At 44.8% G+C, this 24,994-nt stretch overlaps 7 protein-coding genes and 1 long non-coding RNA gene across 10 annotated transcripts; 4 read left to right on the top strand and 4 right to left on the bottom strand.

The window, feature by feature from the left end:
• The first annotated feature begins 602 nt into the window (after positions 1-602).
• Positions 603-1,692, top strand: LOC136483453 (ethylene-responsive transcription factor ERF095-like). Its single transcript, XM_066480533.1, has one exon. The coding sequence runs from the start codon at positions 712-714 to the stop codon at positions 1,366-1,368; it is 657 nt and encodes a 218-aa protein (XP_066336630.1). The 5' UTR covers positions 603-711; the 3' UTR covers positions 1,369-1,692.
• A 1,666-nt stretch (positions 1,693-3,358) lies between these two features.
• Positions 3,359-8,159, bottom strand: LOC136483449 (cysteine desulfurase 1, chloroplastic-like). Its single transcript, XM_066480528.1, has 10 exons — positions 7,878-8,159; positions 7,246-7,379; positions 6,703-6,862; positions 6,148-6,334; positions 5,739-5,884; positions 5,573-5,645; positions 5,376-5,439; positions 4,772-4,871; positions 4,520-4,678; positions 3,359-3,854 (listed from the first exon to the last, which is right to left on the bottom strand). The coding sequence occupies exons 1-10, from the start codon at positions 8,064-8,066 to the stop codon at positions 3,684-3,686; spliced, it is 1,383 nt and encodes a 460-aa protein (XP_066336625.1). The 5' UTR covers positions 8,067-8,159; the 3' UTR covers positions 3,359-3,683.
• A 94-nt stretch (positions 8,160-8,253) lies between these two features.
• On the top strand, positions 8,254-10,368 carry LOC136483450 (mannan endo-1,4-beta-mannosidase 8-like). The gene is made up of 5 exons (XM_066480529.1): positions 8,254-8,655; positions 8,878-9,072; positions 9,207-9,329; positions 9,414-9,625; positions 9,750-10,368. The coding sequence occupies exons 1-5, from the start codon at positions 8,254-8,256 to the stop codon at positions 10,096-10,098; spliced, it is 1,281 nt and encodes a 426-aa protein (XP_066336626.1). The 3' UTR covers positions 10,099-10,368.
• Positions 10,369-10,550: 182 nt separating this feature from the next.
• LOC136483452 (methylesterase 17-like) lies at positions 10,551-12,849 on the bottom strand. The gene is made up of 4 exons (XM_066480532.1): positions 12,607-12,849; positions 12,071-12,211; positions 11,506-11,634; positions 10,551-11,198 (listed from the first exon to the last, which is right to left on the bottom strand). Exons 1-4 carry the CDS (start codon positions 12,829-12,831, stop codon positions 10,935-10,937), a joined length of 759 nt encoding a protein of 252 aa, XP_066336629.1. The 5' UTR covers positions 12,832-12,849; the 3' UTR covers positions 10,551-10,934.
• A 487-nt stretch (positions 12,850-13,336) lies between these two features.
• On the bottom strand, positions 13,337-14,666 carry LOC136483451 (methylesterase 17-like). Its single transcript, XM_066480531.1, has 4 exons — positions 14,267-14,666; positions 13,975-14,115; positions 13,727-13,861; positions 13,337-13,634 (listed from the first exon to the last, which is right to left on the bottom strand). The coding sequence occupies exons 1-4, from the start codon at positions 14,510-14,512 to the stop codon at positions 13,362-13,364; spliced, it is 795 nt and encodes a 264-aa protein (XP_066336628.1). The 5' UTR covers positions 14,513-14,666; the 3' UTR covers positions 13,337-13,361.
• LOC136483454 (uncharacterized) lies at positions 13,527-14,409 on the top strand. The gene is made up of 3 exons (XR_010765447.1): positions 13,527-13,657; positions 13,751-13,822; positions 13,923-14,409. It is a non-coding gene; the product is annotated as an uncharacterized lncRNA (long non-coding RNA).
• Positions 14,667-15,225: 559 nt separating the features above from the next.
• LOC136479279 (uncharacterized) lies at positions 15,226-20,255 on the bottom strand. The gene is made up of 3 exons (XM_066477200.1): positions 20,153-20,255; positions 15,980-16,604; positions 15,226-15,229 (listed from the first exon to the last, which is right to left on the bottom strand). Exons 1-3 carry the CDS (start codon positions 20,253-20,255, stop codon positions 15,226-15,228), a joined length of 732 nt encoding a protein of 243 aa, XP_066333297.1.
• Positions 20,128-24,784, top strand: LOC136483447 (uncharacterized). 3 transcript variants are annotated; one of them, XM_066480527.1, is made up of 4 exons: positions 20,128-20,548; positions 21,013-21,197; positions 21,285-23,658; positions 23,821-24,784. In XM_066480527.1, exons 2-4 carry the CDS (start codon positions 21,080-21,082, stop codon positions 24,383-24,385), a joined length of 3,057 nt encoding a protein of 1,018 aa, XP_066336624.1. In that variant the 5' UTR covers positions 20,128-20,548; positions 21,013-21,079; the 3' UTR covers positions 24,386-24,784. The 3 variants fall into 3 exon arrangements, with proteins under 3 accessions (XP_066336624.1, XP_066336622.1, XP_066336623.1); XM_066480525.1 differs by having other exon boundaries at positions 21,285-24,784; XM_066480526.1 differs by having other exon boundaries at positions 21,010-21,197; positions 21,285-24,784.
• The last annotated feature ends 210 nt before the right edge of the window (positions 24,785-24,994 follow it).

Here is a 24,994-nt window from a genome sequence, read left to right as displayed (position 1 = left end):
AGGTCCTCAGCTCCTCTCTCCCCTTTCCTTTTAAGTACAACTTATCTTCCCTTCTAATTCTTGGCAAGAAAAAATACCATGTAAATATTCCTTTTAAACTAGGAAAGCAATAACCGAACTACTCACACTCTCCTAGTGAGGGGTAATGCGGTATTTTGCCAAGCTCTTTATTTTGTTTGATTGAAAATGTCTTCGATTCCTTGTATTTCAGGATAGAGGGAGTATAGAAAAGAAAAGATAAAATATATGACATATATAAAAAAAAGATTTTGAATTTAGGTGCTAAATAGAAAAAAGAGAGTTTTTTGTGGTGTCATACACAGAATTTTCTGTTGAACAAAAAGTCGTAAAAGAGCATGCTTCAAAAAAAATAAGAAAGGAAGTCGTAAAAGAGCATGGCTGACGTGGCACAAGCCTCTACTCCAGTCGGTCGCTCTCCTCACCTCACCTGCTCGCACCGCACCAAGTCCCTGACACGAGGGGCCGGACTTGCAACGGGAACCACGGGCCATCAGTGGATAGACGGACTACCAGAAATGCCCCCGTGCCAAACGGATTCTCTTCCCCTTCGTCTGTACACACCGTCCGTCGTCCTCTTTCGTCTCCTCTCCTTTCCCCACTCTTCTCCCTAAAACCCTCCCAAAACCACGCGCTCATCCGATCCGCACCCACCCGTTGATCCGCTCCCCCCACCACCCGCGCGATCTCGCCATGGACGACGCGCACCACCACCTCCGCCCGCGCCACGCCGCCGGGGGCCGCGTGGTCCGCGTCCGCTTCGCCGATTCCGACGCCACCGATTCTGACTCCGACGAATGCCACCGCCAGCGCCACCGCCTCCTCCACCAGATCGGCCAGCCGCTCCCCTCATCCCCCGCCCTGAAAAGGAACCGCCTTGGCGACCGGCCGTTCCGCGGCGTGCGGCGGCGGCCGTGGGGCAAGTACGCGGCGGAGATCCGCGACCCGGGGCTCGCGGGGAAGCGCCGCTGGCTCGGCACCTTCGACACCGCCGAGGAGGCCGCCGCCGTCTACGACGCCGCCGCGCTCCGCATCCGCGGCCGCCACGCCGTCACCAACTTCCCCTCCTCCCCCGCCGCCGTCGCGCCGGCGCCTGCCCTCGCCGCTCCTCCCGCTCCGTCCCCGGCACCTGAGGCCGAGACCTCCTCGGCGTCCACGGTGGTCGACGCCGGCGCTGGCGGCGACGACGAGGTCACCGGGGTGCCGCCGCCACCGCCGTCGTGGTTCGGGGAGGGCGGCCCGCAGGAGCTCTTGGACTTCGGCCTGCCCCCCGCGGCGGCGAAGCGGGGCCAGTGGGAGGAGTTCGGCGATCTGGGTGACCTCGACCACCTCTTCGACCTGCCTCTCTGACCCACCAATTTTGCCCTCTGAAAATGGGACGGGACGCCGGTGAGAATTTTCTGTTTATAGTATAGTTGGAATCGAAATGAAATCCAGAGATCAAAAATCTTGTTTTTGTTTGCGCGGCGGTGACCGGTGAGCGGTCAGTGAGTGAGCAATTCAGTTTTGATTATCTGACGAGTTGTTTTGAGAGCGCATTGTTTCTGGCTAGTATGAGAAATCATGCTGAAATGCAGTTATTATAAATTTATCTCCAATGATGAAATTCGATAGGTCAGTGCAATGCAACAGCTTTTGTATGACGATTGATCTGTCGTCGGATCATTTGCCTTGGCAAACAAAAAGATGGGTGTAAATAGTATAAATAAATTCAGTAATTCAGCAAAATGCCTTTTATCAGTCGTCAGTGTCCAACACTGGTCAGTTCTTTCATCTTCAGTGATCAGTTTAAACTGGACACTGGATCTCACACCAGAGATCGCGAATACAAGCGTGCCAATTTCTAGATGTCAGCTCGCAGAATTAGCTATGGCCCTGTTTTGCCAAATTTTGAATGTGCAAAGTTGGCAAAATGTACTGTAGCGATACTATATCGTTCGTTTGTATTTGGTAATAATTGTTCAACCGTTGACTAGTTAGGCTCAAAATGTTCGTCTCGCAAAGTACAATCAAACTGTGCAATTAGTTTTTCATTTCGTCTACTTTTAGTATTACATGCATGTACTACAAGTTTGATGTGACGGAAAATCTTCTTTTTACATAGTACCAAAGTTGAGAGTCTGAAAGGAACCGGGAACCAAACAAGGCCTATGTTCACCGCGTTAGCAATAGCCTCAAGTTAAGAGGTGTTAGGTTCCATGGACTAAATTTTAGTTCATGTCACATCGGACGTTCGGATGCTATTTAGGAGAACTAAATATGAGTTAATTATAAAACTAATTACATAGATGGAGACTAATTTACGAGACGAATTTATTAAACTTAATTAATCCGTTATTAGCACATATTTACTGTAGCACCACATTGTAAAATCATGGACTAATTAGGCTTAAAAAATTCGTCTCGCAAATTAGCCACAATCTGTGCAATTAGTTATTTTTTCGTCTATATTTAATACTTCATGCATGTGTCCAAACATCCGATGGGACAGGGACTAAAATTTTCCGGTAGGAACAAAAACCCCCTTAGTTGTACACATCACCACTGACAGAGTCAGATTAGTAGCAGTACAAATCATTGTGCCGACAGTTCACTGTCCCCTCATCTTCCTGTATGCTGTTCGTTTTCGACACGCTGTACGCTGTAGTACAGCAGCTGCAGGTCACAGCATTATAGGGAACCCAACCCAAATTGCCCAATCCTGCCTCCCCAGAACCCTGCTACACCTCTTGTGCATCATCTGCTTGCACTTGTTTTAGCGTTGGTGATGAATTCACTAAGGGCACCAGCAGTGGCTGACTCATAAGCAGCAGCTCTAAGCATTTTTTTTCATATTTTAATAGAAGAGAGAAAAGAGCTAGCTCTTGATCAAGAGCTAGACTCATACACATATTCTAAGATCATGTGAGAGTGTCATGCGAGCCTAATCATACTATAAGACATTGCTAAAAGCTAGCACTGGTGGAGAGGTTGGCTTAGAGCCAGTATCTGACTTATACCATTGCGGATGTCTAATATGCTCAAACCCAGCCCAGGCATGTGAAAAGCGACACCTAATGATTCAGTGCAAGCATGGAACCCAAGCAAAAGGAAGAGGCAGCACTAGAGCACTATGGTCTGTCTGTTGTGTAAACAGTGGACTTAGTGTTGCCTGTATGGACTCCGAGTTGCAACACCAAATAGCTAATTGAACAAAACTTCCATCTTACTATACTAATACATAAAGCAACAGCAAACGGCTCTGCACCGTATGTAATGTAAGTAATATGGAGTATGTACAAAACAGGCTGCTAAAACCAGGATCGCACATCCAGAACAAGCTGAAATAATTTGCCATGCAAACCTCAGCTGGATATACTTCACGGCAAGTTGTTAGAGTCATGTGCAGTGCAGGACACAATATAACACAGAATTCTGCTGCATAACAGTGACCTAGGACTTCTCATGTGGATGCGGTATACTGGTTAAAATGGTCGTTTGCACTCTCTGCATTCTGAACTTCGTTTAACAAGAACAGACAAATAAGGAAGAACAGTTTGAGAAGATGTACACTCTGGATGTTTCCTTTGTACCAAATATATGTATACTTTTTTTTGTACAACAGCTCAAATGAGAGTGATGAAACTGCCAGAAGGGGAGAACTTAGGAGTACTATTCAAACCACACTAGTATCGAGTCGTGAGGAAATCAATAGTGGATTTAAGTGCATTGATGAAGGTATCCACCTCATCTTTCGTATTGTAGAAGTGAAGACTTGCACGAGCACTTGCAGTGATACCAAGGGTCCTATGCAAAATCTGTGCACAATGATGGCCTGATCGAATTGCTACGCCGTGCTGAAACAAAAGGGTCAGCAAATCAATAATGAATTACCAGTGCTGATGAAGATTCGTTTCATGGAATAAGCAGAAGCATCATACCACTAAATCATTTACTGGAACCATTTAGTTTTGGTAACAGTTATTTCAGGGCAAGTCAACCAGACAACACGAAATCAGAGACAAACAACATGGTATGACAGGTGATTGCTCGTTCGTTGCAACAGATTTCAAATAAAAAAGTGTATAAAGTTTTAAGCTCTAATAGTTGAATTACATATACAATTAAGCCACAACAAAACTATATAGGTGGTGGAAGGCCATCAATTTATCATCTGATACACAGATCATTGCATAGAATATGCTAATGTAAGAACCAACTACCATCACAGCATCAACTGTGTCAGTAAAGAAAATAAATTGTAAGAACAAATTAAAGCCACCGCTGGATGCTGAAAGTTGCAATTTCTCCTTGTGATCGATTTAGAATGTCTAAAATTTTATCTACTCTCGAATTGCATTTAAAAGCTAGGCAATGCAGAAGAGCAAGAGCAGATCATAGAAAGATCAGTAATATGCAACAGGAACGGAGTGGAGTTATAAAGTTATCTGAGAAGTCCTGTTATGCAGTCTGAATAATGAGCTCAGAGCAAGACTGACAAAAGTACACAACTAGAGCATACCTGCAGATCAAGAATTTCTGCAATATCTGTAGGATGAACATTCTCAATATTGAAGGAACACAGCGGAGCACGGTGAACAGTTTGGGAAGGTGCTGGACCATATATCTGAATATTTGGAACAGAAAAAAGGCTTTCGTAGAGATATGTCCCCAACTCTTTCTGGACAGCAAAAATTAACAGGAGTGAGAATGCTATCACAGGAATAGCTCTTTCTATGGAGCACAATAGGAGCAAGATAGATGTCATATTGACCTCATATTCATGGATCTGCTCCATGCCGATGCATGATAAATAATCAATGGCTGCTCCCAATCCTATAGCTTCTCCAATTGCAGGAGTTCCAGCCTCAAATCTTTCCAAACCATATAGTAAGACATGAATCAAGAGCATTATAAGAAAACAATAACAATAGGAGACATAAATGAAGAACATTATAACAGGGAAATTTGTCTATGCATTTCTGCGATTTTGTCTATAGCACACTCTTTTGTCTAGGACAGGGGTCATACAGAAAAGCAAATTTAACAGTGTCCTACTGACAGATCCAATTCTATTAGTATCCTGGATACAGATTTCCCCAATAAGAGTGATGTGTGGCCTGTTAATAATTCGGGTACAGGTTAACCATGGATATTCAATGTGTGCCATATCAAGATGGAAATAGTCAAATTCCACATCAGAAAGCTGCAAACAAAAGCAGAATCAATGTTTGATCATTAACTTGTAAAAGGTGTGCCCTGTTGTCTAGTAACTTTTCTATCACTTAAGATACTACATACACTGTAACGACTTTCCTCAAAACATATGATAGCACCCAATGACAGATCTTGAAAGATCAAAGCAATGAGTTCCTCACCTAGAGGGAGGCTCGGCGTATGTAGATTTGTCTTGGAATACATCTGCAATCATTTCGCCACCACCTGCAGCAAAATCAATACAAGCCTAAGTAAAATGCAAACAGGAAACTGAGGCTTACCCAATGCTGTAGATTTAGCTACTGATTTTATCCTCTGACAGTGAGTGAACAAGTTCATTCACCTTGCAGTATCTTACCTAAGAAAGGCTCCATAGATGACAAAATCTCAAATTTACCATGCAAAAATCCAACGCCTGTAGGGCCACACATCTGAGAAGTTCAGCCCATAATTTGTGAAGGTCAATTGTTGTGTATTCCAACATGACTAGAAATTAATTTATAACAGAAATTTTATGATAAAACCTTATGAGAGGATGCGACAAGAAAGTCTGCGCCAAGTTTCTGAACATCAACTGGCATATGGGGAACACTTTGGCAAGCATCTACAAGGACTTTAGCTCCAACTCTGTTTGACCATGTTACAATCTCCTCGATAGGAAGCATGGAACCTGGAAACCATGAAGGAATGTAGTTGAATGCGGCTCAAATTGTAGTTTTAAGATAATTGATAGGAATAACATCAGTTGCATATTTACTTTCAGCCTCATTGGGTACGAAAGAAACTACAAATTATCATATAAAGTTCTACACAGCTATTTGATTAACAATTATGTCATTAATACCAATATATTAATAGCTTTTCACAAAGACCATAAGTTACAGTATAATTATCATGACCTTTAAGAATATTTCAAATAAGGCATTAGCTTACCTAGAACATTTGCGACATGATGAACAACAACTATCTTTGTCTTGCTTGACAGAAGCCCTTTAAACTGCTCAATATCTGGGACATTTTCTCTAGTCAATCCAACATACTTTAAGGTAGCTCCAGTCTTCTGGGAAACAAATTGCCATGGAACAATAGCACTATGATGCTCCGCAACTGTAAGAACAATCTGGCCAAGAAAATAGGGGAAAAAAGGTTCTTATCAAGAATATACAAAATACTGCATGTTTCCCAAGAACACGTACTAGGTCATACTACTTGGTACAATTTGGGATCGACAAACCAGCATTGTTCTCTAGCAGTCATTAGATGGGCACTTTACTAACAAACAAACTACAAAGGAATGAGTGGGACTTTTAAATTTTATTTATTGTTGTTTTTGTTGTTACAATTATTATTTTTGCATAAGGCCAAAACCCAAAGTAGTGATAGAGGCACAACTTCTACGGTTGCATGAATCAATATAGAAAGTTAGGATCATAAACAGCAGGTACAGTAAACGATAATGTAACAGCAGGAACGAGATAGAAGCCTCACTTCATCTCCTTCTTTCAAGTTAGACAGTCCCCATGAATAGGCTACCAGATTGATAGCTTCAGTAGCATTTCGAGTGAAAACAATCTCTCTGCTATCAGCTGCGTTGACAAAATTTGCAACTTTTCTTCTTGCATCCTCATATGCATGAGTAGCCTTCGCGCTGGTGCCAAAGAAATCGGCATGTCAGTTAACTTACAACATGTGTACTGTGTACACATATATTGGTACCGGCTTAAACACCCAAAACTCAAACAGATGAAGGAACTCATGCACATTGGCCAAAGAACACCATGAACCGACTAATCTAGCTTTCTTTGGATAGTGTTTCAGTTGATTATTTTGCGCATATTACTGAAGAATCAAGGATCAAGAACATTAAACACTACATAGTTTTACTTCTATAGAATCAAAATTTGGTATTTGAGATCCACATGAAAGAGCTTACCAAAATCAACAACAAAGCGTTAACAAAATGAAGTGAAAAAAAGGATTTATAGTTTAGACACACTTCATGGAGAAATAACATATAATTGTATATACTACCTGAGTGCATGAATACCACGATGAACATTCGAATTGTACGATCGGTAGTACTCATCTAATGTTCTCATCACACTACAGGGTTTCTGTGATGTTGCACCATTGTCGAAGTAAACTAATTTGGCACCATCGAATTCCTGCAAGTTCCAACAGTAAAAATGAAATCAGAGTCTCCTAAGTCCTAACTAAAATGTTACTAGAAGCTACTAGTATCCAACAGACAGTAAGACTACTTTGCGCACCGTGTCCCGTGGTATGGCACTGATTCTCTAACGAGAAGGAAAAGAAAAACCTTATGATAGTAGTAGCAATTCACAAGCTACTAAATCCAACTGCTGGAGTTACTCTAAGAATGTAAGCATGGTTGTATTTTCACCTCGAAAGTTACTAACTTCTGAACATCCAACTGCTGGAGTTACTCTAAGAACGTAATCATGGTTCTATTTTCACCTCCAAAGTTACTAACTTCTGAACAATCAGAAGTTCAGAACCGATGTGCAGCTGCCACACACACAGAGTCTGAGTAGCAGGAACTCAAATGAAGACTAACTGAGCTCAAAGGCTTAAGATTGATTGAACTGTAATATAACCCGAGCAAAGCGGCAGATAAAACGGGCGTAGGCAGCACGACAAACCTGGTGAAGGATGGGGAAGTCGACGCGGGTGCGGTGCCCCAGCGACGAAACCGGCTCCGCCTCCCGCGACGGCGCCGCCACGGCCGCTGCGCACCAGCCTCGCCTGGAGGGGGTGGGCTTGACGAAGCCACTTCCGACACCGGAGGAGCCGGGGAAGCAGCACCGGAGCGCCGCCGCCGTCGCCGCCATGCGCGCCGTCGCGGCTCTCTTGACGAATGACGAGAACGATAGCTTTTTTGTTCGGTTGCGGCTTCTTTCTGCCGCTGTGCTGTAGGTCCCACGTGTCAGCCTCCAAACAAGAGCAAGCCTCGAGATGCCGCCGTTGGGGCGGGCGTTGACCGGCCTGACCGTGGCCGGACCCACCTGTCACCCACCCATGGAATCGGCGTGGGAGTGGAACAGCCCGACGTGTCCTCGCCTGGCGGCGCTGCCGCTCCGAGCGACGCCTCGCGTGTCGCTCCTCCGCTGCTTCCTCCTCGCGGCCTCCTGCTGCATCCCCCGCGCCATGCCGCCGGGCGCCGGCGAGGGCGAGTGGGCGGCGGTGGAGCGCCGGGGCCCGCACCTGTGGGCGTCGGGGCGGCCCTTCGTCGTCCACGGCTTCAACACCTACTGGCTCATGTACTTCGCGGCCGACCCCGCCACGCGCCCCGCGGTCACCGCCGCCCTCGCGGACGCTGCCCGCGCCGGGCTCAACGTGTGCCGCACCTGGGCCTTCAACGACGGCGGGTACCGCGCGCTGCAGCTCAAACCCTTCTCCTACGACGAGGAGGTCTTTCAGGTGCGCGCCCTGTCGCTATTCCTGTAGCATGCGCGGCGCTTGTTCGATGAAATGCTTGGTGCATGGGCCTCTCGTCTTCACATCATTTATTATTGTCAATCGTCCAGCGTTTGTACTACATTCCCTGTGTCTCTCAAACAGAGACTCATATCTGTGCAGTAGTACTAGTTACTAATTAATTAAGTGACAACTAAGCTTAGAATTCCATTTTTTTTGTTACAGGCATTAGATTTCGTGATCAGCGAGGCAAGAAACCATAGGATGAGGCTAATACTGTCACTGTGTAATAACTGGGAAGATTATGGAGGTAAGGCACAGTATGTAAGGTGGGGAAAGGATGCTGGCCTGGATCTTACTTTCGATGACACCTTCTTCTCTGATGCCACAATCAAGAGCTACTACAAAGCTTTTGTTAAGGTAAACGTTCCGCTTGCATGGCTCAAAATGGAGAAGCGAGTCTCAATATATTCATAGCTTCGTGATCTTAATTCTTATCAACATCTGTTTTTAGGGCACTTTTTTAGTTTATTCACCGTTCTTTCATATCTTAGGCTGTTTTGACAAGAAAAAATACAATCACAAATGTCGCCTACATGGATGACCCTACGATTCTTGCCTGGGAGCTGATTAATGAGCCACACTGCCATTCAGATCCATCAGGCAACACATTGCAGGTCCTTACTTTGCTTTCTATTTGTTACAGCTACAGTTCTGTTTCCTTTTATTTTTCGTGTTTTAACACTTGGAGTTTCTTGTAGGCATGGATAGAAGAGATGGCGTTATATGTGAAGTCTATAGACCCTGTGCACCTTTTAGAGATCGGCGTTGAAGGGTTTTATGGTCCGTCGACTCCAGAACTTCTGCATGTGAACCCAGATGCTTATTCTGGAACTATTGGGACGGATTTTATCAGGAACCATCGTGCACTGGGAATTGATCTGGCTTCTGTTCATATTTATTCTGACAATTGGTAAGTCCTCATGTAGACATGTTCTTTCCACTGTGAGTTCTGTAGCTGACCAGCTATAATGCTTCATCTAGGCACTTCATGAGATTGAGTTGATTATCATGACTGAGTGAGATCCTTTTGCCAGGTTGCCTCATTCTGAAGAGGACAGTCACCTCCAGTTTGTGAAAACCTGGATGCAACAGCATATTGATGATGCAGCCAACTTGCTTGGGATGCCAATTCTGATCGGGGAGTTTGGGGTATCACTTAAGCGTGGAAAGTTTGGCCATAAGTTTCGCGAAGCTTTCATGGAGACTGTCTACAGTACTTTTTTGAGCTTTTGGAAGAGTGGAGTGATTGGAGGAGGCTGCCTTGTTTGGCAGCTTTTCCCTGAAAGCACTGAGCACATGGATGATGGTTATGCAGTCTTTTTTTCAAAATCACCATCCACATTAAAATTACTTACGGATCACTCAAGGAGTCTAGAATCTTGAAAATGTGTTGCCTCCCTACTTATAAGAGTATATGACACAGTCCATGCTTTAAGTTTTTGCAAGCCAAAAAACATGTCCCAGAAAGTTGAAAGTTTAGTGTGTAAATTATAAGGCACGTGTGATTATGACAATAATATGTACTGGCCTCTGGATCTGAAAAATAATGTGTTTTCATGTAAATGAGAGGGTAGATATTGAACTTTGGAATGAAATTTCCTCTGTCATGCACTTACCGAATTGCATTCCACCTATATCCTTATACAATGAAGTGATTTCTTTGTCACGTCCCATATTGTTGTTTGAGCCTTTATGCGTCATGAGGTGATTATCTATTATGAAACTTACTGAAGTGAAAATCTATTGTTCGAACTTTTAGGGATGTCAGAAGTTTGCTTACTTTATACTTTATGAAAACAAGAACTCTTGAATTGCTCAAAAGAGAAAAATAATAACTCTTTAAAGGTCTCAGTTAGATTAACAAAGACTGGCCAAAACTATACATTGTTATCAATCACTGGTGCAGTTAAAAGTGCTTCCAAAGTAGCATCTATGTTTTACGTATTTTTCTGTATGACATGTAAGAATTTTTGGAATGGAAATTATAAAGGCTCTGACTTGAGTGAATTGTTCAAAAAAACTGAAGGTTAGTGTTTGCGCTGAGCGATGTTTTACTTGCAGTCTTGCAGCATTAAACCATTTTTGCAGATATGCCTTGAAGATTCACTGAGAAGGATGTTTGACAAATCTGAGGTCCTAAATCTTGTGGTGATTATTGTTTGTGGGTAGTGTTACAAGAATTCGGGCAACCCCAGTCTGTAGCTTTCTGCATTTGTGCATCATAGAGATTTGACTATTAAATTAAACAGCTGTTCTGGTGCAGAGAAGAAGGGACTGTGATCTGTATCTATGACCAAAACCTCACTGGGTGGCCACTTCTTGATCATGGAATCTTGCTGTTGAGGATCCAGCATGTGGTCACGCTCCGTCTTTATGAAAATTCGTTTGATTCGGTTCAATCTCTCATCATCTCCTTCAAAGCTTGCTGTACTGATAGCTGTTGCAGGCCACGGACGCATCAGCATTGAAGCAAGTACTGATTCCTGTACCAGATAAAAATTAGGATGTAAGTAAACTCTGCATCATTATTCACCTTTCATTGGAGCACATGTTTAGTTCAGGAAATGAATGCTCATGAAATAGAAAGGGAAATAATAAATAAATATCCTTTTACGATGAATTATGCTAATACAATGTTTAGATTTTTGTTACATAATCAGTAGTTTAGTAAAGAGGGTGGCTTTGGTGAGCACATCCCCACATATTACAATGTGCGGTGAGATTATGTTTTCTATTCTTGCTTCAATGTTTCTCCCAAGGCACATTTCATACAATATAAATATATAATACCTCTTCAGGGCTTTGTTGTGATAGTCGATCACGCTGGAATTCTAGCCTCAAGGCAATGGTTGTTGGAGGATCATCTGCTCCTGCACCAAGTGTCAACTCAATCTCGTTCTCAGGCAAAGTTGGTAATCCCTGTTACATGTTAATATGAAAAGGATGTAATAATCATACACTGTATTATAACAGAAGATTAATTACAGTAAATTCATCACGAGCTAAGGTAAGTTCATATAATTGTTTCAGAGTTCTTCTCAAATTTCCTGAACTTTCTATTTCGTGTCTCTGCATATGACTATGCTGATAATAAGTCAGTTTTTAAAGAACTCAGTGCCTGGTTGACATTTCCACCATATTACCTTACTTTTGATCAAATACAATTTAGTAGCTACTGCAACTAGGTGGGTCTGTGCTCATACGAATTATTACATTTCTCTTTTTATAATAAAACCTAAATGTTTGCACTATATGTATATGTTTGTTTGATGTGTAGTGTATGGCTTATGTTTTTGTCATTTACTAGGAGGTCTATGCTTTACGAAGAGAGCAAATAGATTCTTAAAAACATTACATCTTTCTTATCTTCATCAGCTTGAAATCCAAATGGTAGCATTGTAGCTGCCACAAAAAATGATTGACTGATCCTGTCAACGAATTCGTGCATTGCATGGATCACACTCAGCCCTCCAGCACCATGTCCGACTAGAATAACCTGGAATTGGACTGAAATGAGTTAGCATGGCACGCCAATTTTCAACATTGTTCTTAAATAGCTCCTTAGCTAGCTGCCTTAAGTATGTTTGCTGGAGTCACATAATTTCTAAATTTTGTTGTACAGCACTGTTGTAAGGTATTTCCTCAGGTGCATGTTATCCACTTATCCTAGATACAGTGTCAAGGATCATAACTTAAGCACAGCTTATGATTCAATTGAAATAGGTTCCACTTACTTTTGTGTAATATGATACACCTTTTATTCAAAATAGCATAAAACATTTTGCCTATGGCAATTTACACTGCAATCCGTAGTACTGATATTACAAATTGTGGCAACATATCATTACTTATATTCAATGTGTTGGCAAAAAGGAAGAACAATGCACGTACCTTCTCCTCCTCTGGCAAGGTTGAAATGAGGTCTATGAGCGGCTTGTCATACTGCTTGAACGACCGGATTGTGTTGGGATCAGTAGGATCGACGCCACCTCCGGCAAGGTCAACACATGTAACACGGTACCCAGCGCCCTCAAGGAGCCAGCGCAGCTTGAACCAGCACCAGGCTCCATGCCCTTCACCATGAACAAGCACAAAGTGCTCCTTTGCCATTCCCATCAGTCTGGCCTCTGCCTACCAATCTAATAAGTTTAACTATTTGATGGACATGCAGCAGGGGAGCTGCATTTTCATGGCCAGTCCAAATTAAATGTCAAACCGACAAGGCGTCCAGTGATTTCCATTGTAAATAGAGAGTCTCATGACAGCAGGTGTCTACGTTTCTGGCATGCAGAGTTGCCTAATATGGTAGATGATCAGGATATAGCGTGTGGACCAGCAAGTTTTTCTCCTTTTTTCCCTTGTGTGTTACTGATAGGTATATATTTAGCCTTCTGTCCTCATGTTTTTTTTTTCCTCCTTGCGGTCTTACATGCACTTATCATCACTCGCTTTCACCATGGTACATGCATGCATCATCAAATTTGAATTTCAGAATATATATGTCTTATGGTGGTGGGCTGACAGCCATTTATCGATAAATAAACAATAACTTGATTGGCATACTGCATGCATATAGCACCACTGAAAGAACAGAACAGGTGGAGCCTCCGATGGGACTCTGATTACGCTACACCAGCGTTTACAGATTACATTGACTTGAGGATCAGCTCGAAGAGACGCTCCGGCGCAGAGAAGAAAGGGCTGTGGTCAGTGTCCATCGCCACCACCTCGCTTGGCGGCCACCGTTGGATCATCGCCTCCTGCTGCTCCGGCTTCATCATGTGGTCATTGGCTGTCTTTATGTACACCCGACGCACTGTGTTTACTTCACTCTCGACGCAGTCATCGACATGGCCAAACCTTGCAGTGCTCAGAGCGGCCGGCCATGGGCGCAGCAGAATGGATGCAAGTGTGGAGTCCTGCAGAAATGTTGTTCATGGTGGTGAGTTCGTTCGCTGAGACTTATCTTGCTTCCACAAATGAATAAGAAAAAATGGTTCATTATATTAACCTCATGGGAGCATTGCTGATACAGGATCGTGCGCTGGTGCTCCTCTCTCAGCGCCACACTCGTTGGAGGGCGGTCTTCTCCCAGACTGAATTTCAGGTCGTACACATCACCAAACTCGGATAAATCGGGTACCCCCTGTTGGTTTCAGTCCAAGTTTCAGAGAATACTTACAATACTACTTACTTTCTGTTACCAGATATAAATAAGAGTGGAACAAAGCAATAAGCATAGGGGAAGTGATGAATCACATCTTTTATATCTTGTTCCGTTTGGTACCCAAACGGGAGCATGGTTGCTGCTATGAAGATGGCTTGCTTGATCTTGTCTCTGAACAAATGCATCGCATGGGTGACGCTCAGTCCTCCTGCACTATGCCCTATCAAAATTACCTGACAAGCAACAGTAACACTGGAAATATCAACCGGTAACAGAACTAATGGACACAAGTTTCTAATACTAGTATTTGGAAGGTAGGTGTACATCAGTTTAGTTTCTGCATATATATGCGAAACTGTGGCCGTCCGGCAAATGATCACTCACCTTGTGGCCGTCCGGCAAGGCGGGCATGAAGTCAGTGAGCGGCGCGTCGTACTCGTCGTACGACCGGACGTCGTCCGGGTCGACAAGGCTGCCGGCGGCCCCGGTGAGGTCGATGCAGGAGACGCGGTGGCCGGAGCCCCGGAGCAGGCACGCGAGCTTGAACCAGCACCAGCCGCCGTGGCCGGCGCCGTGGACGAGGACGAAGTGCTCGTTGTTGGCCTTGTAAACCTCGCCGCTGGCCTCCATCTTACTTGCAGCTTTGGTTGTTTGCAAAGTTATACTACGATCGTGTGTGTCTATGCGTATGCACTATTGTGTATATATGCATGAATATATACGGCCATATGTAATACTCCTATGTTGCTTACGTTTGAGACAGGCATTCGCAACCAAATGTGAGTTGAAATGGTCAATCGATCGATGTGCAAATCAGGCCAAGCAGATGAGCGTACGGAATCGGCGAATTGGAACAATCGTACGTCACGTAATCGCATTGTGCGCACGTGTGCAGCTGCCCTAAAGTTTATGATATATATGATCGTTCCTAGGGTCATAACACCAAATTAGACTGCAATTTGGGCATATCTATTTTTTTAACAAAAAAGTACAATGCAACAACTACATTGATTTGTTTGCAAGTAGGGGCGTAGTTTAGCTTATGTCAACCTGGGTAGCTTGTACGCCCTCCGTTCCATTGTTCTTGTCGTTTTATAAAAAATGGCACGGTCTTCAAACACATGGCTTTGACTATAACTTTCTATTACAATATCAAAATATCAATAACTATGTAAATTTATGAAAGTGCTTTTAAGACTAATCTATAGAAGCTATCTTATCATCTTAAAGCTTTATGTCAACGTTTTAATTGCTATACATTGTTGAATAGTCCCCGGCCCCATCGGATTGGAATATGTTTTTTTTTATCCAATAGAAATATCTTATCTTTTCTCTAAAACAATTTACCTGTATTGGCAAGCCAATGGAACACCACCATTTCTATGATTTTCCTTTTACTAGGTAGCGTGCCCGTGCGTTGCTATGGGATAACTAACAATTTATACTAAAAACACACGGATCGCACGATAAAATAACAATACTGTTAAATTAAATACCAACGTTAAAGTAACATTTAATCCAAAAAGCAAAGTTTATGAATTTAATACAGTTACGGAGTGCGCGGCGTCACATGCTCACAAACTCTAGAGCTTCCAGAGATTGGGTCGAATCCAACCTAGAGCCTCAGAACCCTGCATCTTTTCCTGGACGGGCTTCACTTCGGATGCGCCGGTAGCAATATCAACGATCTCCAGTCGATGGACCAAGTCATATGAATCCCCATACAATAGCTCAGACATATAGATTTTGTTCTCCTTGTACTTGGATACACTTGTTTCACTGAAGCTTTTATTGAAATGTTTAGACACGAACAGTATCTGATCACCGATGTCCTTCACCCTGGGCCACTCCGGCGTACGGTCGTGGAGGTTGCACTTGTAGATCGCGCTACTGTAGGTGAAAGCTCTATCTCGTGGAACGTGCTCACCATGGCACCCACAATGTGCAGCTCACCGTTTGATTCCAGGTAGCTGCGGTGGCGACAACGATGGCAGCAGCGTCGCGGTTGGAGTAGCGCCGGCGGCGTTGCTGCTGCAGACAGAGATTTCTCCAGTGCAGTCGATCACCAAGAACTTGTCTTGGCAGTGGACGATGGACCCCACGAAGAACTCCAGTTTGGTGTCGAGCAGCGTCCATGCGCTGTCGACTCCAACCCGACAGAACACGACCTCCGTGGAGCACCCAAGCATGGCCATGGCCACGCACTCGCGGCCGGTGGCGTCAGGCGGCGCCGAGAGCACGATCTCACGGAAGAACATGTCCCTCATATCTTCTAGCTTGATGGCTCTGCCTGCGGCATCCGCGTCCCCGTAGCCGTTGGTGGGATGGAGGACCCACCGGCCGTGGACCCTAGACACGCGTTCCGATGAGGACGCCGCCATGACTTGTTCGCCTACTAGCGGGAGCTCAACGCGGGGGGCATGGGCATCGGCGAATGGATTCAGCAGCGTCACAGACGTCGCCTCGTCCATGAGCGCCAGCCACCCACACGAGGAGCCGCACGCCACCTTGCCGCGCACGTCGGGCAATGTCTTGGACAAGACTTTCTTCTCCGGGATGTAGTAGAAGCCGACGCGGTCCGAGTTGGGGTAGAACAGGAGCAGCAGGAGCGGCCCGAAGGTTGCGAACGGGACGGCGGCGCGCCATGGGGAGCAAGCGGATCGAAAGGATGCCGTGTCGTGGCCTGACGCGAGACGCTGCCCGATGAACTCGAGGAGATCCTCTGATAGGCCGGATCTCCAGTCAGGGAGAGGTAGAGACCTTCTCTTGGGATTGGGAGGCTGAGCCATGGAAGACAGATAACATCAACTATGGTTCACGCAAGAAACAGCAAGCGAGGGCGATGGAACACGTGAGCGTGAAACCAAATGAAAAGAGAAAAAAATGTCCCTTTTGTAAATGCAAAGAGGGGAAGTAATTAAATGTAGGTAGATTTGGCAAGGTTCTCAGAAATGCAAAGAGGTTCCTTTTGTCTTAATTCTCTTTCCTTCTGTGTTAATTCTCTTTCCTTTTGCTCATTGCCATGTATGCTGGTGCATGCAAACATGCAATGTGTATATGGATAGCATAATAATTTTCTACTTCCTATTTTGCCATGATTCCTCTATCACATGATAGGCAATATTCAATCAAGGAGAATGACAGGATCAATCAGTAATTAAGATGTCGTGGGATCGCAGGCGTGGGCAGACGGACGAACCAAAACAAATGTCGCATAAAAAAAATATCCACACTTTGTTCTTTTTAGTCGTAGGAGATTAGTTTTAGAGCAAAGTTTTAGGTGCCAAAAAAGAAAAAGAAAAATCAAAGACAAGCGAATGGCTGTGTGGGTCATGTGTGGTTTAAATGGGCCTGCACGTACTGAAGATAACACTTTTTGGTGCCCTTTGAGGTTACCTAGTTGGGCCAAGCCCATGACAGAAACATGGGCTTTTGTTGGATTATCAATACCTAGCTGAGCTAGAGCAGATTATTGGTCAGCCGTCACGGTCACGAAGAACAGAATTGAGGGTACGGTGACAAGCTGTGCTGCTGTGCAACGAGTCCCAATTAAATGTGTCGGCACAACAACCAGTTCATGTGTGCTCACTGCTCAAGTACAGTTCTCTATTCCATTTTGGAGGAGTCACTTGCCACAATGTCGGTGTTTTCGGACCACCGATCAGTAAATGTATTTGCGCGTCTGGTTTGAATGGTGTGCTCGGAGGATCTAAGGGTTTATACCGGTTCGGCCGGAACGTCCCTACGTCCAGTTTGCTGCTGCTCGTGTTACCGGTACTTGATTTGCAGTAGGGGTTACAACCAGGCGAGAGAGAAAGGATCCCAAGTCTCTGGTGGAAGGAGTGAACGGGTGCTGAGAGCTCGATCGTTGCTTAGCCGTGTGTTCGTGTCGTGCTCTTGTGTGTTTTATCTCGTGGTTCGCTTTCGTGCGGATCTAGATCCCCTTCATGAGACGTCCTGCTTCTCCTTTTATAGGCCAAGGGAAAGCGTAGGTTACAGTGAAGAAAAAGGAGAAGAAACCAGAGAGAGAAGAAGGAATCTAGGATCGCCGGGCCCTTCTTCTCCTTCATGCGGATCCCGTCGATCCTATAGATGTCAACAGGGACATCTCCACGTCGCGGCCCTGTCCGCCACTAGCGCCATGCGCAGGCGTCATCTGCCGGTCATGGCGTTCCATTCCGTCCCGCGCGGATGTCGTGGTGAACTGACGCGTCTGTCAGCATTCGTACAAGGGTTAGGCAGAACAACACCGGGATGTTCGATGCTGTTCTTGATGTGAATCCTCAGGTATGGCCCGTCACGGCCACGGGTTACATCGAGTCGTGCCAATTTCTTCCCTGGTGTCAGAGTTTTGACCCAGGTCCATACGCTTGGACTTGAAGTGGTTGGCGGCGGTATAGGTCTTCGTCGGACAAGACGGAACCCGCGTCCTTGGAGTCGGGCGAGACGGAGCTCGCACCCGAGGGGTTGGGCGAGACGAAGCCCACGTCCTTAGGGTCGGGCGAGATGGAGCCCGCACCCGAGGGGTCGGATGAGATGGAGCCCGTGGCCTTGGGCGAGCCCCCCGTGGCCTTGGGATTGGGTGAGACTTTTTAATACGTCTTGCTTCATCCGAAGAAATCAACGTGTGCGCTAACTTTCTTGCTTTAGGTATTCCTATTATTGATATCCGACACATAATATAGCCTATAGAGGGTTCGATGATCGATTCCGGCTCTATTCATTTATCTTATAAGCGTACTATTTCAACAAACAAATAATATATTTTTTCATAATAAATTAGTAAATAGTATTTTAAGCCGTGACTTTTTTTAGTAAAACGAATAGGGTCTCAGTCTTGGACTCTTGGTTGGTTGGTAGGCAGTCAAACACGTCGATCTGGACGGAATCCAATTACATGTGTGGTTGCGTTTGGGTAAATAATTGAAGGCATTAAATAATGAAGTACTATCATAGGACATTGATAGTACAGTACCTACGTTCCGGTCATTCCTGTTTTTTTTATTCATTTACCAGTAGAGAATGTAGGACAGTATAAATCACGAAGAATTTGTTTTTTTTTATGTTTCAAATCATGAGGAATTTGTTGGGACGGAGGGCCTGATTGGGTCGCTTCTAAATTTTGTCATGTCAAAGATTTGACAAGCTATGATCTTGGTTAGTATTTGATTTGCTATTAAAACTTGCCAAACTCTTATATTTAGTTTGCCAAATCTATGGTAATTTTTTTACCCAACTTTTGGCATGGCAAATTTTGAAAGTCAACCAAGTATGCTCGGAATTTATTTGATGGAATGATTTGCAGTTTGTTCGGGAGGCCGTAAACGATCGTGGATTATTTACTGCTGGCTGGTTTGGTGTGAGAGAAAAACACTGTTCCTAGCTGGAAATTTACGATCGTTTACGAGCAAGCGAACAGGCTGTTGACTGTGCCGTGTAAATCCCTGACTTAGAGCATCACTTCAACGGTTTTTCTGAATCTACTCTCAGTTCTACTTCCACTGTTCTAAATTATAAATTGTTTTAACTTTTTTTGGTTCGTCCATTCATATATGTATCTAAATATATTATTATATACGTAGATGCGTAACAAAATAGATGAAAAAAGGTCATGTTATTAAAAACTATCAGAGGAAAACAGCGATCTTCTCTACTAATTTTAGATTTGACATGTGATTTTTTAGAAACAGCTAGAGTCCATTAACAGCAACAACAACACACGACTGTATTTCCGAGTCAACCCTACGAGATGCCTTGAGGAAGAGGGATTATCTTGTTTCCTTTTCTTTATTTGATTTTGACTTGGACGTAAATTGACCGCAGCAGCAGCAGCAGCAGACGCACAAGCACAACAGCCCCATGGTGACAAGTCCGTGTCCGGGGGCGGCTCACACTCACACCACCCGTGCTGACACGCAACTTGCAAAGGGCGAAGTGAAACCAAGCAAGCAAGCAGGCGGTCAGGGTCGTCAGAGACGGTAGGGATGAAATCGGATCGGATACGGACGGATATCACTGATATTATATTTGTTTTTATATTTCTGTCTAGATTTGGATTTAAATAATAGGATACGATTAGATATCGACATTATAAATATACGATTTGAGTATTCGGATACGGATACAGTATTGGATGTTGAATATTCGGGCTCAGATACGGACAGATCTTAACCCCTCTAAATAAATTCGGTTTCGAATAGAGTACGTACCGTTTTCATCTCTAGCGACAGGGACACGGGGACGGAGCCCGCCGCACAGCAAAGCTCCGACCTTGCGCCGCCACGTTCGTCTCATCCCTCCCACCCTCTCCTCCACTCCTCACCTTCTCCTTGGCGCCCTCCTGCAGTGCACGCACGGCTGCACCCCGTCCCATTTCTCTCTTCCTACCTCCTCTCCATCCCCCCTCCCCTCCCCCTGTCTGTCTGTCTGGGAGGCGAGGCGGCGGGGCTGGGGCTCTTCTTCCTTCGTTCCTCAATCCTCCTCCTCCCCCCAAGTCAAACTCCAGCCAGCCTCGACCTGGCCGCCGGCAGACCGAGCGATTGATCGGGGGATCGAGGAAAGGAGGGAACAGGCTACAGGCCCAACTCCAGCACACTGCACACCAAGGAGCAATCTTCAGGAACAGGATCATCATTTCTTCTTGCCCGCAGCGAAGAAGAGCGAAAGGTTCGTTTTTTCCCACCACAACTCTTGCCGCTCGCTCGCTGGGTTGCAGCACTAATACTATTTCTGGATGCTCCTCTCTCCAACCCAACCCTAGTCCCTAGATCTGCTACCGCTCCAAGCCATGGCTAGCCTGCCTGCGTGCGAGCCTCGCTGCGATTATTGGTGGTTTACTTATGTGCCGGGCATTTTGTTTATTTATCCCCAACTGAAATCTAGATTGAGTGAGTTGTCGTCGACTAAATTCAGTCCAGCACTCCAGACAGCTCCCCCCCGAGAAAATAAAATATCGCTCGTCTGTTCTTGATCTTGGTCCGGATTCATTCCTAGACTAGATATATATATTTCTTGTGTCCATTCTGATTGCCTCCCCGAGTACACAATCGAGGGGATAGTAACAGAGTCATGGCACTCTGAGTAGGTACAGAGTGGCACGCTGATGTAGCTTTGTTTGTCTGCACCAGCAGGGGATTGATGCCATTTGACTCCACCGCGTGCATCTAGCCTCCGGAGCTGATAGACCGCGGGGAAGCCATGGCCATGGAAGCTCACAGCCTCCGGTTCGTCAGGTGCCCCAAATGTCACCAGCTCCTCGTCGAGTACCCCTCCATTCCTGTCTACAAGTGCGGCGGCTGCGGCACAGTTCTCAGAGGTACGAATCGTTCCGTCCATCTTTCATTTCTACGTTTATGGAAACAAACAAACAATCTGATTGGTATATGTTGTGTCACCGATGCAGCGAAACATCGGACTGCCCCTGCAGCACGAGCTGGTTTGGAATCTAGGGAGCGCAGCACCGGCTCTCCATGTAGCCTGAAGGGATCCTCTATCCAGAGTAGCGGATCAATCTGCTCGGGCGAACAGAGAGCTGTGTCCTCTGTTGATCGGCCTCATGAAGCCACGCCTCATGGAAGCGTGTCCTCCACTGCCAACAGCATCGACTCCTGTGATGGTGCAGTCCATGAAAGAACTATGTCTGCTGAAGATAGTGGTGTAACCCATGCCAAGCATCCGAACGAGAACATGTGCTCCTTAACTGATGATGGGAATATCCAAAACTCTGGGGTTATGGTCAAAGAGAGAGAGACACATGGTGAAGACGATGGGGCTGGTTCTGGTTCGGATTTGACTGAAAGAGGCGAGAATGTTGACACTGGTGAAAAGGCCAATGGAGGCAAAATCGGTGATATTGGCACTAGTGAACTAAGCATGACACTGTATGAGAAAAGCCAGGCTGCTCACAGGGAGGAGAAGCCGCGCACGTATGAAGGCATGCATGTTGAGTCTCACAAAGCTCTGATCGAAGAGTTGGAGAGGTCTCTTTCATTTAGTAGTGATGATGAATACTTCTCGGACGAAGCAGAAAGCAGCGGGCTTAGTGATGCTCTGCGTAACCAAATGGGTAGCCGCAGGTGCAGAGTGAATGATGCCTCCCGAAGCGATCCACATGGTCGATTGATTGAAGAACTAGAGATGTCTTTCAGCGATGAAGGAGAGCCATTGGAGCAGCATGGGATGGGTGCAGGTAGAGTTCATGGAAATGTGCTTGACAAGGATCCACAGGCCCTGGGTGCTAAAAGTGCACATCCATGTGAAGAAAGCCTCTCATCATTTGACAGTGGACATCTCAAATCTGAACAAACTTCTCACCAGGAAAGCAAGGCAATAAGAAATGGCAATCAAGGAAATGAGCGTATTGAAGATAACAACAATACTGCCAACTCTGTTCATGGGAGTGAGCATATTGTGATTGCCGACAATGAAATTGCAGAGAGATTCCATGAGAAAGAGCATGGTAAGGATTGCCAGCCTGCAAACACAGAAAGTGCATATCCTTTTGAAGGAAGGACCTCTTTAGTCGATGATGGCAGCATCGAGGTTAAGCAAAGTTTTCAACTAAATGACCTGACAGCAGATGTCAATCGAGAAATGGAAGATGACAAGATAGCCAATGATAATCTTGTGCCTGCAGATTCCCATGAGAAAGAGCATGGGAGTGATAATCTTGTCCTTGTGCCTGCAGATGAAGACATTGCAGAGACAGTTTGTGTAAATGAAGAGCTAACAGCAGATGGCACTCAGGAAATGGAAGATGGCTACATGGAAAATGACGAAATGACCAATTGTGTGCATGGCAATGATATTTCTATGCTTGCAGATGAAAACATTGCAGAGAGAGTTCATAGGAATGAAGATTTAACAACTGATGTCACTCAGGAAATGAAAGAGGGTTGTATGGAAGACGTCAACATGACCAACTGTGTTTATGTCAGTGATAATCTTGTATTTGCAGATGAAGACACTGCAGAGAGAGTTCATGGAAATGAAGAGACAGCTGATGGCTCTGAAGAAAATGAAGAGAGCTGTATGGAAAATGAAAATGTGAATGTTGCTGTTGCAGATGAGGACATTGCAAAGAAGGTTCATGAGAATGAGCATGGTAAGGATCGACAGTCCCTGGAGGACGAAAGTGCACATCTGTATGAAGGAGTCATCACTTCATTCAGTGCCGGATACGCCAAATCTGAACGAAATTTTCAACAAGATGAGCCAATACTTGATGCCACTGAAGAAAAGGAAGAGGATTTTATGGAAGATGGAAATACGGCCAGCTGCATTCAAGAAAACAGGGCAGCTGTTGCTAGGTTCTCAAGCTTGCCAAATAAGAGGAATCAGTCCAAGTTAGCTAGCTTTAATAAGAACAAAGAACAAATGACCTACAGACCTAGAGGTAGCCAGCTTCGTCAGGGACGGTCACTTGATTCCGAAGATTTCCACTCAATTCAAAAATTTATGGAGTCACAAATGGATGATACCTCAAGTTCTCTCTCAAGTGGTTCTCCCAGTCGGGGCGATTTGGTGCACAGAACATCAAACAAGTTCAATAATAACATTAGACATGAGCGCCTCCAAAAGATGGATGAACTAAGAGATCAGCTAAGTAGGCTTTCAAGCCAGAAGGGCTCTGAGAGAAGTTACCAGAAGAGAGGCCTAGAGTACCAGCAACAATCCAATAGCTATGATGTTGAGCACCATCTTCAAAGTGTTGATGGTGATTCCGTTCCAAGTTCCTGTGCTCTAGAATCCTATTATGGTCATGGAAGGCCGCCAAGGTACCCACCACCAAATCCTTTCTCTCCAACCCATACATACACACATTGCCATTTTGGACATGCTCAAACACGCCTACCACACAATTATGACCCATGGGAGTTCAATTCATATTATCAGTCCTCGTACGCTGAAAGTACAATTCTGGACCATGAATCACTTAGGTCAAGTTACAAGGAGCAGAAACGAGTGGTGAGAAAGCATATTTTGCGGCCTCTGTCAGGTGCTTCCCCATTCACTATCTGCAATAGCTGTTTCAATTTGGTTCAAATGCCATCAGATATCTACATATCAAAAGCAAAGGTTGGCAAAATGCAATGTGGCAAGTGCTCCAAGGTTCTGGCATTATCATTTCCTGCAGTATACAATGCAAATGCAAAGAGTAGTGTGGATGTGGCCCAAGAGTCATACAACCTGGATGATAGCATAGTCGCTAAAAATGATGATATTGCTTCTTATTATGCTGAGTGCCTCACAGGGGGTCCTGTTAGTATCAGTGAAGATTATGGAGCATCGTACACAAGAAGCTTGCCTACTCAAGCTGGATCTAGTAGCCTTGCTGCTACAAAAAGTGGCAAGAAGGTTTCTGACTCGGCACTCCATCGACTCATGGGTTATGATTCAGCTAGCCAGTTGTTACGTCACAGCAGGGTGTTTGAAGATGGATATGAGAGCTTTGAGTCAATGGTGCCAGTTTCCAGCAGAGTATCCAGAAGAAAGAACAAATAAGGTTTTACTCTGAAGTGTGAAACCTTTTGCTCCCTTTGCATGTAACTTAGGAAGGAGAAACAATTTTGGAGTGTGGTCCAACCGTACCGCAGAAGCCCTTTCTATGATCTGAAGGCAAGTTGGCATCTTGCCATCAAATAGTTTCATTAGTTTCTCAGAGAAGTTGGAATATTTGAAGCAATTTAGTTTTGTCATATTCTTTAGTTATGGTGTATAGATATTGCTTATTCTTGTTGTAAATTTGTTCATATCTGGTATAATGACAATTACTAATACCACACTGTTGGTAATCTCGTGGTCAAAATTGATCATATAGTCGGTATACTGTTAAGTTCAGGTCTTTCACAACTCCTGCATGTTGAATTAAGACTCAGAAATGAGAAATGGGAGCTGTAGACATTGTATTGACACTAACATAGTTCATTTTCATTTTAGCTTTTCTTTTCCTCTGTCACAAGAAAAATGTCCAAGACCGACAGTAGCATGCTAACAGATCAAAGGCAGGTTGCACATTATTTGTGCTGGCTCATGTGTGGAAGTGAGGTGGACTATCCAACCAACCACTAAATTTTGCAGGTGCATGTGGCTTGTCCGTAAAGACATGCACGA

Source organism: Miscanthus floridulus, chromosome 9 (assembly GCF_019320115.1).
Source record: "Miscanthus floridulus cultivar M001 chromosome 9, ASM1932011v1, whole genome shotgun sequence".
In the NCBI taxonomy this organism is placed as follows: domain Eukaryota; kingdom Viridiplantae; phylum Streptophyta; class Magnoliopsida; order Poales; family Poaceae; genus Miscanthus; species Miscanthus floridulus.
This window is presented reverse-complemented; position numbering and strand designations above follow the sequence as displayed.

Coding starts and splice junctions, on each gene's coding strand:
- LOC136483453 (XM_066480533.1), top strand. CDS start 712: ATGGACGACGCGCACCACCACCTCCGCCCGCGCCACGCCGCCGGGGGC.
- LOC136483449 (XM_066480528.1), bottom strand. CDS start 8,066: ATGGCGGCGACGGCGGCGGCGCTCCGGTGCTGCTTCCCCGGCTCCTCC. Junction 6,863..7,245: donor CGTGGTATTCATGCACTCAG/GTAGTATATACA, acceptor CTTTGGCACCAG/CGCGAAGGCTACTCATGCAT. Junction 3,855..4,519: donor CAGAAATTCTTGATCTGCAG/GTATGCTCTAGT, acceptor CTTTTGTTTCAG/CACGGCGTAGCAATTCGATC.
- LOC136483450 (XM_066480529.1), top strand. CDS start 8,254: ATGGAATCGGCGTGGGAGTGGAACAGCCCGACGTGTCCTCGCCTGGCG. Junction 9,330..9,413: donor CATCAGGCAACACATTGCAG/GTCCTTACTTTG, acceptor AGTTTCTTGTAG/GCATGGATAGAAGAGATGGC. Junction 9,626..9,749: donor CATATTTATTCTGACAATTG/GTAAGTCCTCAT, acceptor TCCTTTTGCCAG/GTTGCCTCATTCTGAAGAGG.
- LOC136483452 (XM_066480532.1), bottom strand. CDS start 12,831: ATGGGAATGGCAAAGGAGCACTTTGTGCTTGTTCATGGTGAAGGGCAT. Junction 12,212..12,606: donor CCTTGCCAGAGGAGGAGAAG/GTACGTGCATTG, acceptor GTCCAATTCCAG/GTTATTCTAGTCGGACATGG. Junction 11,199..11,505: donor CACAACAAAGCCCTGAAGAG/GTATTATATATT, acceptor TATCTGGTACAG/GAATCAGTACTTGCTTCAAT.
- LOC136483451 (XM_066480531.1), bottom strand. CDS start 14,512: ATGGAGGCCAGCGGCGAGGTTTACAAGGCCAACAACGAGCACTTCGTC. Junction 14,116..14,266: donor CCTTGCCGGACGGCCACAAG/GTGAGTGATCAT, acceptor GTTGCTTGTCAG/GTAATTTTGATAGGGCATAG. Junction 13,635..13,726: donor ATCAGCAATGCTCCCATGAG/GTTAATATAATG, acceptor ACATTTCTGCAG/GACTCCACACTTGCATCCAT.
- LOC136479279 (XM_066477200.1), bottom strand. CDS start 20,255: ATGGGACGGGGTGCAGCCGTGCGTGCACTGCAGGAGGGCGCCAAGGAG. Junction 16,605..20,152: donor GACGAACGTGGCGGCGCAAG/GTCGGAGCTTTG, acceptor CCGGCCTATCAG/AGGATCTCCTCGAGTTCATC.
- LOC136483447 (XM_066480525.1), top strand. CDS start 21,080: ATGGCCATGGAAGCTCACAGCCTCCGGTTCGTCAGGTGCCCCAAATGT. Junction 21,198..21,284: donor CTGCGGCACAGTTCTCAGAG/GTACGAATCGTT, acceptor TCACCGATGCAG/CGAAACATCGGACTGCCCCT.